The sequence below is a fragment of the Mchenga conophoros genome, linkage group LG17 (assembly GCF_057382185.1).
Source record: "Mchenga conophoros isolate Kocher_MC1m ecotype Shallow Benthic linkage group LG17, M_conophoros_male_GT1.1, whole genome shotgun sequence".
Classification (NCBI taxonomy): Eukaryota; Metazoa; Chordata; class Actinopteri; order Cichliformes; family Cichlidae; genus Mchenga; species Mchenga conophoros.
In genome coordinates, this window is record NC_140542.1 from 39,844,017 (window position 1) to 39,858,318 (window position 14,302).

General features: G+C 44.4%; 1 protein-coding gene across 2 annotated transcripts in view; it reads left to right on the forward strand.

Annotated features, from left to right (window-relative positions):
- Positions 1-2,352: 2,352 nt before the first annotated feature.
- ano8b (anoctamin 8b) overlaps positions 2,353-14,302 on the forward strand; it is a 42,451-nt gene continuing 30,501 nt past the window's right edge. The window contains exon 1 of one of the 2 annotated variants that reach the window (XM_085253097.1): positions 2,353-2,755. In XM_085253097.1, coding sequence (XP_085109223.1) covers positions 2,578-2,755 — 178 coding nt within the window. In that variant the 5' untranslated portion in view covers positions 2,353-2,577. The remainder of the gene's footprint in view (positions 2,756-14,302) is intronic. The other variant, XM_085253095.1, reaches the window with a different exon arrangement.

Below are 14,302 nucleotides of genomic sequence, written 5' to 3' on the forward strand. Positions count from 1 at the left end.
TTGTGGAAGGAATCTGTTTGACAGTAATCTTTTGTCCCCCCACAAAAGTAGCTTTGCATGAAATAAAGCATGAAAATAACTCTTGTTGTCTTGTTTAACTTGAAATTGTGTTGTGATATTTACAAATCTTCCTCTAATATGAAGGGATTTTATGTGATTTAGGCCACAAAAAGGTTCATTAACACTGTCATTGGTGTACATCGATCATTGCTGCAAATTCCAATGTTTTACTTTTTGTGTATGTAGCTAATATCGTTCTTATTGCAGCTATAAACGTTTCACTTTTTATCACTACTGTTTTTTTTAAACTTATGTTTACATGAACTCAAATGATTAACTCAGTGATGCACCTGCTATCAAAGGATCTACTGTTTGTGTGATGTACGTGCCAACATGTCTGTCACCTTTGTTTTGTGGTTAGTATATGAAAAAGGAGGATGTAAAATTCAGTTCAGGACAGACCACAGTTTGTTTTACTGCCAATTTACTTACCAAATCATCAAAGACTGGGGGAAACACCTCTGGCACATTATGCAGAATGCACATGTTAACCAGGAAACAAATCAGCAGTCAAGTTTTGCTTTTTTCAGCACAAGGTGGAAAGTATTCCTTAGTGTGTGAGAATCAACAGCAGTGCAAACAGGGTTATTCTTACAGCACTACTATTTTTAATTTATTTCAAATGATAAGTTTTACAGTATTTGTTTAGATTGTGTTCTGTCTATTAAAACTAACAGTGCTTTGATCTGTGGTTCTTCATAGACTAGGCAAGGCAAGGTAAGTTTATTTGTATAGCACAATTCAACAACAAGGTGATTCAAAGTGCTTTGACTACATAAATGCGTGCATGTAACAGAATATAAACAGAGACTGTGTGCATCAGTGTGTGTGTGTGTGCGTGCCCCACTGCAGCGTCTTGCAGCTGTCATCCCAGAGAGTGGTGAGTAAGCAGAATTTGTGCTCACAGATGAGATGCTTCTGAGCCATACGAGGGGGCGGGCTGCCAGCCTGCCTCTGTAGCCGCACAGTGAACCACGGCCTCCAGGAGGGACGACCAAGATGATAGATTGTGTACACGGTGAAGAGGCATGGCCCAAGGCCTGGGAGCAATCTTTAACCTGGGATCTAAATAATTTATAGACTGCTCAGTGTGTGCACAGAGCATGACAGCTGCCACCTCACAGCTGCTGAATACAGTCCAAACAGAGACAGTTACCTCTCAGCCCCGATTATGATTCCAGGTTATGAAATGATCTTTGTCTACAACGATAGCTGTGTTCACCTTCCTTGCACACACAAGCACTCCTAACATATGCTTTAGCAACTCCCCCACAGGTTGAAAAGGGGCAGACACAGCAATTTAAGACAAAGCACATATTTTACCTGCAGAGGATCATCTGACTCGCTCTGCTGTAACAACATTTATTTTGAGGGCCGTGTGTCTCTTTAGGGTGGAGGACTGCTCTTTGCTCTCTTTTCAAGACAGTGTGACCATGTAAACTGGCCTTAGCGATACAGTGATGGAATGACCAAGCTTATTAAGCAGCAAAGCAAACATTACACAGCCCCACGCCGTGTTTACTGTAGAGTGTTTGACTGAGAAGCGATATTACCGGTAGCCACACCCAAGTGTCACTAAAAATTTAATCCATGAAGATATTTTTTGCACAGCTTCTTCAGTTTTCCCATCATAGTCAAAGAAGAGTGATAGTCTATGAAAGGATTATCAAAGGCGTGCACATTAAAAGCACCAGATCATCTGATTGGGCATCTTGCCTGTGAAGTAATCAAGTCAAGTCAAGTCAAGTCAAGTCAACTTTATTTGTCAATTCTGCCACATGTACAGGACATACACAGAATAGAAATTGCGTTACTCTCAAACCCTAGTGATTAGAAAAATGCAAATAAAATAATTAAAAAGTAAAAATTTAAATAAATACAATACAATTTTACGTATAACAAAAAAAAGCTATGCAATATACAATATACAATATTCAAGTAAGAAGGCATAGTGGTGCAAAATAGGCAAATAGTCATCACTGTGAAAACCATGCATTTTGAATGAGTTTTCCTTTAATGTAGCCATTTGGATTCTATTTTTGGCCTCGATCTGCAGCCTGCGAGGTGATAAAAATACACTTCTCTCAGAGATGGAGGAACCGCTATTACATGCATGCATAAAATGATCCTAACAGACAGATTCTTTTAATTCCTACAGCGTGCGTAGTGCGGGTTTGTTACATTTAACATTTTTGGTAATGTAATCTGAGACAACAATCAGTCAGCGACCGTGAAGGTGCATGTGTGTCACACAGCCCCCTCCATCTCTTTGTCCCTCCTCCTGTAGTGGTTGGAGGAGCGCTCTCCATCTAACCGCGCATCCTGCTCCAGAGTACCACCAGGATGATCCGCCGCTGCGCCAACGCTAACAACCTTCACTTCACTTTCATTCTCATTTAACCCCCACTCTGACCCCCACGCTACACCCATGCTTTGCCTTCCTCTTGAGATGCGACACCGCTGCACGATTTCCCGGAGAATACCTTTATCCTCAGTCGCTCCTCGCTGATAGAGAGCATGCCCGACACGGGGACGGCAGCGGCGGGCGCTGCTGCAGCCGGGGCGGCCGCCGGTGGCGCGACCACCTCCGGGGACGGCCCCGAGAGTTCCCGGCACCGACACCGAGCGCCGCAAGGAGACGCAGAGAGGCCGGATCCAGGCTCGGCTCCGCCACAGACCTCCTCCGGCGTGCTGGGTGAGTGAGAGGAGGCGGAGGGGAAGGACAGGTGAAGGCGACGCTGTTGGAAAACGAGACAAGAGGCGCACTGCCGTCGCGCACCTCGCGGTGGCACGGTTCTTTTGTCTCCACGAGGGCGTCCCAAAATCAACACCTGGTCAGGCAGCAGGCCTGTAAACGATGGCTCTGACTGGCATTTCGTGCTGTTTCCAAAATTCACTGCTGTGATAATAGGTGTTCAGGAAAAATGGCCACTTTGGCACATCCGAGTTATGACCTTCTGGTCGGTTATTGTCTGTTTAGCCCATTAGCCTGCCTCCTGTTATGAGCCCATTTGTTCCCTCTGGGCAGCTGTTGTTGTCCATACTATCCTCACACGCAGCTCACGGGCCTTGATTGGCTGATAGTTAGCCTATTTTTATTGAAGGGGGTTCTCTCTTGTCAGTCATCTCCTCTGGTTTAAGGTTGTTTACCTTCGAGATCACTTTCCTCGGGATTTCCGAACTATTGCAGGTGGACTGCACTATTGCACACCGCGTCGTGCACCTCAGTGTCAGTTTCCATGCTATTGGACAGACTCGAGGACAGGTGCATGTTTAATCTGCTTTGAGCTCGCAGTGTTTGCCTTTTCTCGGTTCACACCTCCTCACATTTCATTGTATTTTGGTCTCCGGTGCTGTTCTTGTATTGGAGGCTGCAAGAAAAAAGTACATCATAAAATCGACTTTTCCCTCCTTCTTCTTTACAAAGGATAATCAGAACCAGCCTGCTTCATGTTAATACTCCGTGCCTCTGACAGTGGATTTGAACAGCCCATATCTTAGTTGTCTCTTTGCAAGATTTACAAGTGAGGCTATTTTTGGATCAGACCACAATATTAGCTGGGACAGGGAGCCTCAGCTGCCAAGGCAGGATTGTTTTCCTGCATGCGGGGTGCAGAGACAGCCTGTGCCTCCTGAGTGCTGCTGCAGAGTGATGCAGTGGAGCAGTGGGCTGTCAGCAGATGAGACCTTCTTTCCACTCTTGGTCGAGGTAACCTGAGCAGGCAGCTGCCGAATGGAAGAGCAGCCTGTCATCCAGTTGAGAGGGTGGCACCCAGTGGTCCTTGAATGGGTTACAGGCTGTTGGAGGGCCAGTGAAATGGAGATGAGTTCAACTTTACGGTGGCTCGACTAGCTAGAGGCAGCGCCGGGGCAAAGAGAAGAAACCAGGGCTTTAAGGCTGGCTAGACACACATGTGTAGGACAAATCTAAATAGTGTCAAGTATGCAGAGCTGTGCAGAAAGCATTGAATGCTTGATCAGACATCTAACACTGTGTTTTTAATCGTCAGATCAGAGGAATCCCAGTTTTATTCAGATGTTGGCTTTGTTTGACTCGATATGTTTATTAAGTTTAATGAAAGAAGAGATGAGTTTATAGAAAGTCCCCGTGCTTCCCACAGTGCAGGGACAGTAACTTAACAGCAGACATAATAGCCCAATGCTTCCAAAGGTTTCTGTGACATGAACTAGGCTGTGAGATGTTTATTGTTCCCATCTGTGCTCGAGAATATTATGTGTAGAAATAAACATCAACATGCGTGGCAGGTGGTGTGGTGGTTAGCACTGTTGCCTCACAGTAAGGAGGTGCTGGGTTTGAATCCAGGTTTGTCCTGTTTTGTTTGCACATTCTGTCAGCGTGGGTTCAGCCTGGTGAATCTCAGGACGCGAGCGAGCGATTGGTGACCTGTCCAGCGAGCTCGCATTGCCTGAATTAAATAAGCATAAGATCATAAATGGATGGTTAAACTTCAAAACCATCTACAGTGTGGGAATCTACATGAAAACAGATGCTTTTGTGTAATAGTTTCGCCCAGCATTACAGAAACACGCATGTAGAGATGCAAATAGTGGGAAAGGATTTTCAGCACATCTGGCTCTACTATTACACCTGCAGTCGTTCAGTGAATCAAGACTGTTTCACCGATAGCAGCGATGATGAAATGATGCAGTGACGTTTCCATGAAGCAGTTCTTAAAGGGGTAGTTCACCACGAAATCCAGGGTTTTTCCTCTGAGCTGTGCTGCTGTTTATCGACACTGTTTCTGCTGTGAGCTCCCAGTGTTGGAGTTATCAGAGATGTCTGCTTTCCCTTAAATATGATGGAGCTATCTTCGAGAATGTGAACTGTACCGCTGTGCAGAAGCAAGGGTGCTTTCAACCGTGAGGAGGGGCTCGCGCTCATGGCAGTGTGACACGATGTAAACATTAATGCTGCTGCCCTAAGCTGAGCTTAAATTTCAGCTTGCTGCCAGCTTCCATCAGCTGTTAGGTGAGAGAAACTCGTTCCTACGTGAAGGTTTGTGTATTTTCTTTGAGTAACTGGTTCAGGATTTCTGAAAAGAGACACTGCTGCAGAGTTTTATGTATTTTTCTGCAGATTTGCAATTTTGTTCTCCTATTTTTATATAAAAGCTGAAATAACTATAAGATTTTGGAGTGACCTGCCCCATTTACTTATAATAAATACTTGTTAATTATATACACAAAGGGAAAAGCCTTGAGGCCAATAGCTCAGGGGTGTCCAACTGTCCTGCAGGTTTTACATGTGTCCTTGATCCATCACAGCTGATTTAAATGACCTCCTCAACATGTCTTGAAGTTCTCCAGAGGCCTGGTAATGAACTAATCATGTGATTCAGGTGTGCTGACCCAGGGTGAGATCTAAACCCTGCAGGACACCGGCCCTCGAGGCCTGGAGTTCGACACCCCTGCAGTAGCCACTGTGTTTTTAGGGAACCAGCTACATTTTTTGTCCTAACGTTCTCCTTTAGTTTGGTGCATAAACAACATGCATGCTTACGAAACTCATAATCACTCACATCTGTCACAAACTACGAAATCAAAACAACAACCCGCTGTCAGTAGTTACTGCAGCAGTAACTCCTTCCTGTGTCTGTTCTCCTGCATGGGTTACGAAAAAGAGGCTCTGGGACTTCAGTGGGATTACTACGATATCACATAACGCCCTCGCACGTGTCAGTGTCAGTCAGCGAGCAAAGCACAAGGGCAGGGTGACTTCTTCGTGCAGCCGGGGTCTTGGTTGTGCTCTGGAACCGAAAGGCTCGGATGCTCGATTGTCTCCGTGCCTCCACCGTATTTTGCTAATCTCTCCCACCGCAGCAGACTGGAATGACTTTGATCCTCGCAGCCATCCTCCTTTGTAGCCTCAAAACTCAAAAGCCCGCGTCTCAAGGATTAATTAGACACCCAACGTTAACGCCTCAGCAATTAGTTTGTGTTCCCTCTGAGGCCAGTGTTGATAAGATTTGTCATGGAAATTAGGCCATGCAATTTGTGGTTTAGGATTAAGGACACGTATGTGCTGAGGTTATTCCTGCACTGATAACGGTTCACTTTTTTCACGGTGCTGTTAAAAGCTTCTTTTGACCCAAAACACCAGTTAGTGGATTGTAGATGTGGATGTTCTTCATAAGTTAGCCCAAAACTTGGGAATAAAAATAAATGTAACTTTGTGATCACAGGAAAACCTGTGTGATCCTTTCTCTGATGTAAAATCTAAATAAATTTGACAATAAGTTCACAGGTGATAGTCCGAAACCATCCTTGGACCCCTGCTTCTTTCTGCAACTCATTTCTATCCCTGTAAACTTGTCTGACCTCGTCCTCATGAGAACAACATTAAGCAGTCACCCGTGCACTCTTTGCCAGAGCGCCGCTCTCTCTGTATCTCCGGCTCTCTCGCCTCTTCAGCGAGTTGAATGCCTCAGCTTTGCCTCAGACAGATTTAGTCAGGTTGAGTGTCACACAGGCTGCTTTAAATACAGCAGCGTGAGGGGAAAGCATCCCACTGAACTTCCTAAAAGAAGAGCTGCTTTTCACAGCAGCGGCAGACGAGCCTCTGCTTTTGTGCCCTCCCACGGCTTCGTAATGAAAGGGCTGATGAATGTCGTGCAGTATGATATAATGACACATGTGTTGTGCCTAATGACTCTGAACTTAATGTCTCTCTTGCATCTGCCTCCTTGCCTGTGTCCCCCGATATTCATCGCACGCGCCGCAGAGATGTATTTCCTGTTCCTCCCTCTCTCCTCGCCTTCTGGTGTAAGCGCTGAGCTGCACATTAGCTGCATTAGCAGTCAAGGAAAAATGCCTCTGTGTGGGGTGACCTTGCTGCTGTAGCTTTATCAGCCTTTCCCCGACACGTCACACGCACAGCTGACTGATCGCTTTGGCGACTATAAAATGAAACGGCCCGCTCTTTAGACGAGCAGCTTGCCTTCAAATTGTGAAGTCAAGCTGCCGACCAGATGATATTAAACACTGCAGTTAATGCTGCAATGATTTTCTGTCGATGGTGACAGCGGTGGTGTGTTTGTGGGGACAGTGGATCTTTGTGTGTGCCAGAAAAATGTCAGACTACAAAGCATCCCTGTGAGTTCCAACAAAGGGAGCTTCCCCAGATTGTTAAAGGAGCTGAGCTGAGCACAGGTCTTAAATTTGGCATCAGGAGATGAACCGAGTTATCCATGCTGACTGTTCACTGAACAGATCTGTTTTCTCAATTTATTCTGATCATGCAAACCTGCGGTGTCCAACTCCAGGCCTCGAGGGCCGGTGTCCTGCAGGTTTTAGGGTCAACGCACCTGAATCAGATGATTAGTTCATCACCAGGCCTCTGGAGAACTTCAGGACACTTTGAGGAGGTCATTTAGGTAAAGATCAAGGACACGTCTAAACCCTGCAGCACACCGGCCCTCGAGGCCTGGAGTTGGACACCCCTGATGTAAACAATATACAGAAAGTCATTTAGCAAAAAAACTATACAAGATAAAGCAAAATACCCTCTAACTATCCTCAGTTTACATATCCAAAAGCATTGGGAAGAAGTGCACACTTATTTAATTCCATCCTCGTCCATAATCTGTCAGCAATAGACATATTTCTAATAACACTGACTATTAAACTGCTTAAAATACAAATTATTATCATATTATTTAATTTTAACAACTCATAACTCCACACATTAAAGCCAATGACCTCCAGTTGTGGAGCATTCACTGTAAAATCTGAATAAGAACGAAGCAGCAACTTACTGAACCGAGACATTTACTTTTCCTCTTCTGTGGATTTCCTCTTTTTGAAGTGCTTTATGTTTGGACATTGTTTTAACTCCACACTCAAACTGTTCCACACACAGAAACACAAAAACGTTCCCTGATAGCTGCACGTTCACAGCTAAAGTCGGAAAAACGACTTAAAAGCACCTTAAATGATAAGTTGCTATAACTCTTTAGTGCACTGGCCTGATGACGCAGCCGCCTTTGCTCTGATTCTGCACTGCATGAAAGGAACAGCATCATTATTGGACCTTCGTGACAGGATGAGTTTATGATGGACCTGAGAAAACAGATTGTTTCTGTTTCTTTTTTCTAACGCAGGCTTTCGGAGGTGTCCTTTAAATATGTGTGCTGGTTTTACTGGCCCAGCCCCCTGTAGGTCATACTGGGACCAGCCCATGAGCTAAAGTCAGTAATATGAACTGAAACATGAACTAAAGAAAATCTAAAACAAACTGAGAGCGATCTGCTGTGATGAACGTGGTCAGTGTAGCCCCGCCCTTGGTCAGTGTGGCCCCGCCCTTGGTCAGTGTAGCCCCGCCCTTGGTCAGTGTAGCCCCGCCCTTGGTCAGTGTGGCCCCGCCCCCACCTTCTTGTTACCTGCTTGTTGGTTGCTTTTTCTAAACTGCAGAGATGCTCCAGAACACACAAACTTGTGTTATCAGGCTTCCTGCTGCGTAGGTGTTTGTGTGTATCCAGCAACATTAGATGATATGTTTTAGGAAGTTACAGATAATTTCCCAGAGCTGCGATAAACCGTCTGTCTTGCCAGCAGTGATTCACTTGCCCTACATTCTCAAGTTTTTAATGGCTTAATCATATCCTCCATAATGCCTCTTTGCTTCTAGCCAATCGACTTCGAAAAACTCCATTCATGGCCTCTGGAAGTTTACACTCCTCCATTTATAGCCATGAAGATTATCGTTCCTGCACGCAGAAAACGATAATGCACACTCCAGAGCTTAATGCGCGTGAGGCGCGCAGAGCTGCTGGTGTTGCCCGTCCGCCTGTTTGTGTGGAAGCAGTGACACAATGCAGAAACCTTATCAGCGGGTTTAGGCTCCACTCTGTGATCAAAGCACGGTCCTGTGCAGGCTGATAGCTCGTTCCTGAAAGGAAAAAACAGAAATACGAGGACTGAGAGGAGTTGGGTCAGCGCACCCTTTATCCTGTGTGACTGCACTGACTAGGCCTGGATTTGATTCCCTTCTTTTTTCATCAGTTGCTAAGCAAAGCCAGGAGAAATCCAGTGACCATGGTGAAGAATGCTGTTTCCTGTCGCAGTCGTAGGAAACCGCTCTACATTAGCTGCTCCGCAGTGTCCACAAAGACCAAAGGTTCGTCAGAGCGTCGTGTACGACTCACCAGGGAGGGATGCTCTTTCTCCTGAAGCTCATAACCGGACATATCCGTGTCAGTGTTAGCACGGAGACAGTTTTAAAGCACAGTAACGTTGGTTCTTGTCCTATTTATCACTCACGGTTCTCAGTAAATACCCTCCTGTGACTCGTTTTGTTTCAGCCACTAAGTTTGATTTTTTTGTGGGTAGCGAGGTGCAATCAGTCCTCGCGCTCGTGTCCTTCACCCCTCTGAAGCAGCCTGAATGCAGACAGCGTCTGTCTGACGCACTGTCAGAAATGTTACAGCTCCCTGTGATTGCTTGTCTGGTTTTTCTTCGAGGTGCTTGTCACCCTGGTTGTCTGACGCGGCTCCGTGTGCATGTATATGATTTGGTTTCGTGTAAGGGAGACACGGAGCTAGTTTAGTGCAAATGAGGATCAGAATCAGGGTTTGTTGTTCCAAACTGAAGCAGCTGCATGTGTGAGTGTAAAAAACAATGTTTTTTTGCTTTGATATGAGCACAAAGCTCAGAGCTGTAGATGACAGATTACAGCGTCGCTCTGGGCTTTTCTTTGAATGTCCTCTTAAAATGCTCCACTTTTGTTCTTGGCAGAGAACTGCTGCTCATTGGATAGTTCGTCTTTCTCCTCCATTGTGGCGGAGTCACCAGGTTGGACTTCGGCAGGCCGTCTTGGTCATGTTTACATCCCTGAATGTCCCAAATTCCTGCAACGTGACTCGCTCATTAGATATTTGATGATATGAGCCTTTGAACAGATGTACCTAACAAACTGGCTGGTGATTCCAACCAGCAATGAAACCATTATATGTCTTTTAAGCCTCCATACGCTCACAGCTGTATTCTTCAACAGGATGGAAATATTCTTTATTTATGTGTTACTGTTTGTTTCCTGCGATACAAGTTGATATATTTGAAGTCTTTAAAGGTTTCTGACCTCCACCCGTGTTTGAAACGATGTTCTGTGAGATGTGATGAAGCTCGGCCGTGTAGCGTGAGTCTGTACAGCCTGATGGGCTTGTGGGGTTGAAGAGTGTGTAACGAGGTCATTTTCATTCCTCGTTCTTTGTTTGCGTCCTTTGTTCCTTATCTGAAAAACGTGAGTCAGATCTTGGCCGGGGCCTTTAATGTGAACTTGAATGTGGTGAAAGTCCACAGCTGAACAGGAACACACAGTTCCAGGTGTGATGGAGCAGAGGTTTCTTCCTCCTCCGTTTTCTTCTTTCTCCTTGCTTATCTTTACTCTTGAGTCTACATCATCACGATATATATATATATATATAAAAGGACACAAACTCAGCGTGTCCTCTACGCGCCCTTTGTCTTCCTGGTAGCTTTTACTCCAGCTCGTTCGATGTGGAAAAGCGCGCTGAGGGACAGGATCTGCATTGCCACTGCTATAACACCCGTATGTGGCTGTGAGAGAGGGTGATCTCCCGTTTCCACGTTTCTCCTGATCACTGTTTATTCAGGCAAAGCAGCTGAGCGCCTAACGTTTGCTTTAAGGTCTTTGAGTGCGACTGTGTGGCCTCCTTCTAACAGAAGAGGATTCGCCAGCTCAAAGATGCTGCGACTTTGAATTAGGCCTCACGCCGACCATTTCCATGAGTTCAGCTACATCTGTTTAAACTGTGTTAGCTTCTTGTAGCGTGCACGGTGGCGTAACCGACCATCCCAACATCTCTCTCTCTCTGCGCGCGCTGCCAGGCTAAATGAATTATGATGATTTGCTGCATTTCCTCCTTTTGAAAAAGCTGAAGAAATCAAAGCTGACTAAGTCATTAATGATATCCTCATGGGAGGAATGGTGTCGTTATGTCCAATAATCACTGGTTCCTCCGGGGTATTGATCCGACTTGGAGCCTCCTTTCCGGCTTTCCTGTCCAGGAATAGAGTATGGTACCATCGTACAGACAGAGCTCCATCAGACTGACTGACTGTAGTACCTTTTCTCCAAATTATTTAATTATCCTCCCCTTATGCTTTCTGACATGAATAAAAGCGCCCAGTTTGCCCAGTGTTTACTGGGATCTCTCACTGCACCACAGTATCTGATTATCAAATGATTAATAGTGTTTTCTGATCTCCCAGGATGCTGGTAGGAGCTGGATCCTCTGAGTCATTGCAAATACGACGTCAGAGGATCTGACAACAATTCAATCAACCTTCCCAAATAGCTCGGTCCAACCGCAGTCCCACTGAAACGACTGCTAAACTCTAAGCTTAGTAAAGTCAGTCCCTTTCACGATAACAGAGCTTGTGTACTTTGGACACTAATGCACTAAAAGCTTTTTAAAAATGCATGAGTCTGTTTTCTCTCCGTGCCTCAGCTGTTCAGTTGTCCACACTCTGCACGATCTCTGAATAAAAGGTCGTGTTGTTGATTCTCCGTGAAACTAGGGCTGCTCGATTATGGCAAAAATGATAATCACGATTATTTTCACTGAAATTGAGATCACGATTATTTGACGATATTTATTTAACCATTTAAGACCTACTATAGAACCAAGTCCACCAGAGCTTATATATATATATTTTTTTTACATGCTGTAGTGCCATTTGTGGGAGCATTTCAAGTTGCTATACATCAATACAACTGTTATAGCCCATATTTTAATAATATGTATGCATTAAGTGCATAGTAATTACATAAATTGCAAAAAAGTGCAATAAACTACAAAAAAAATTGAAAATCGTTTTTGTTTTGTTTACATATATTTCTACTTGGAGAAATTTAAGAGGTTTATCCCTCAAAACTTTAAATACAATAAAGTTGCAAAAAATAGTTTCCCACCACAGGAAATTTATTTTGAGTGTCTTCATAGTTTTATTTTGGAGATACAGCAATTTTTATATACTGCAGGAAAAACAAAAAACAATCCTATGATGCAAATTTGCAAAGAAAACAGCAGGTGCATCATTTCACTGTGGGAAGTGTTACGAACAGCTGATAGGATCGGCAAAGCGTGTTTCTGGAATATTATGTTTTTGTTCCTGCAAGCGCTTTTTATGCAATTTTTGCAAAGCTATATGTGGAACGAAACCGTGACCGAGGACAAGCTGATGGCATCAGATGTAAGTACAACTCCTCCGGTTTCATATGCAAAACAAATTATTGCACTAGCTTACACGGTTCAGGTTCTACAGGGATTTAAAAATAGTTACACAAAACGGAGCGTGCTGCTCTGACCGGCTTTAAAGGGTTAACAATGACTTTAAAAAAAATAATATAAAATAGTGTGCAACACCACTGAAGTTTTTTTTTTTAAACTCTCTTTTCAACCAACCGCAGTCACTCTCCAAATAACTTCTGCTTAGCTTTCCGAGCTTCCCTCGGGTCCTCTTAATCAGCGGTCTCCAACCTTTTTTGCGCCACGGACCAGTTTATGCCCGACAATATTTTCACGGACCGGCCTTTAAGGTGTCGCGGATAAATGAGGGAGGGGCTAATAATCGGCTCAGTCATTTTTAATGATCGTTGAAAGCCCAGATCGTAATCGTGATTAAAATTCGATTAATTGAGCAGCCCTACGTGAAACCATCACCAGCAGGACTTTGTCCAGATTTCACTTTGCACCTCATTTAGATAAGCTGATGGCTTTTACTAGAGGTGCAACGATACACAAAATTCACGGTTTGGTTCGGTTCTTTGGTGTCACGGTTCGATATTTTTTCGATACAAAAAAATATTCATGCCTTTTTAATTTGTCATTTATTAAAATTGTAAATATATATTTTAACTCAAAAGTACAGTTTTTAAATTTAATGTTGCTGAAACCACAAAGTAATAAAAATAAATCTGATGGAGGAATCCCTCATCTTTGGAAAAGAGTTTATTACAGAGAAATGGCTCTTTCAAAATAAAAGCTCTACTATACGCTTCTTCTGGGCTATATTCTCAGCAGCACATTAAACATATCAGGTCCCCATAATGAGGATCACGTGCTAACAGCTGTCTAAATGACTCGGGTAAAGTTTGTAGCATGCTGCTTGTTGTTTTTGTCTGCTTCCACTTGTCTTTGCACTAGGATGATGTCGGAGTAAATGTGCAGTCATACTCGTTGTGTTCCCACTAGTGCTGTCAGCGTTAATTTGAAATGACGTTAATGCCACAACACGGCAAATCTCCGTTAACGAGCTACCGCGGATCGCCCCGTGCGTGGGGCTGGACGGTGTCAACAAGCTAACTGCGCTAACGCGCTAGTTCCCAACAATGTAATTGAGCATTGCGTGGCACATCCGACATGATGTTTTATTTTTGTCCATGACGCGCTTACCTTCAGGGTCATACTTCACCTGAAGACCAAAATAGTTCCAAAGGCCAGATCTGAATGAGGGTGGGGGAGGTTCAATTTGCCATGTTGCAACGAGCTTAGCTTCTGTCTTGCTAGCTTGCGCTGCGCTCAGTGGATCTGCGCTCGACAGTGCAGCCTAGGCGGAGTAGTCGAACGCAGATCCACTGAGCGCTCAACACAGACAGCATCGTCAGAAGGAAAGTTGATAAAATAAATTAAAAATGTTGTATTGTTCGATACATATGCGTACCGAACCGAAAGCACTGTATCCAACGGTTGCACCCCTAGCTTTTACACACCAAGAACTCGTATCTTGTGACGTGTCCAAACGAAGCGAATCGATGTGTTTTCTCAAATAACATCTCTGAATATTTTTCTTCCACGTCAAGCTCTTCGCCAGAAACTAACAACGTTGTCAGTTCTTAGCAAGTTTGTTTATTTTGTGATCAAATGTAGCCAGAACTACATCTAATCTGTCACTGAAGTGAAAACGTTGCTGCTCAGAAAGGCCCGCTTGCCCGCGTTGCCTTTTTGCCCCCCAGAAAAGCCTTCCTCCACACTGGCAGTTGTCCACTGCTCAACAAGGAGGTTTGTTTGCTTCACAAAGGCTGCTATTCAGTCCACTATATTCATCATCACCACTCAGTTATTCATGATTCGTAATCCTTGCTTGACAATGTTCAGTTCATGCAGTTAGATAACCAGTCTGTGGTTGTCTGAAGGCGTGCTCTGCACCGACTGGGCACAAGAGGGATTCTGTTTATGATTATTACCTGATGAATGCACAC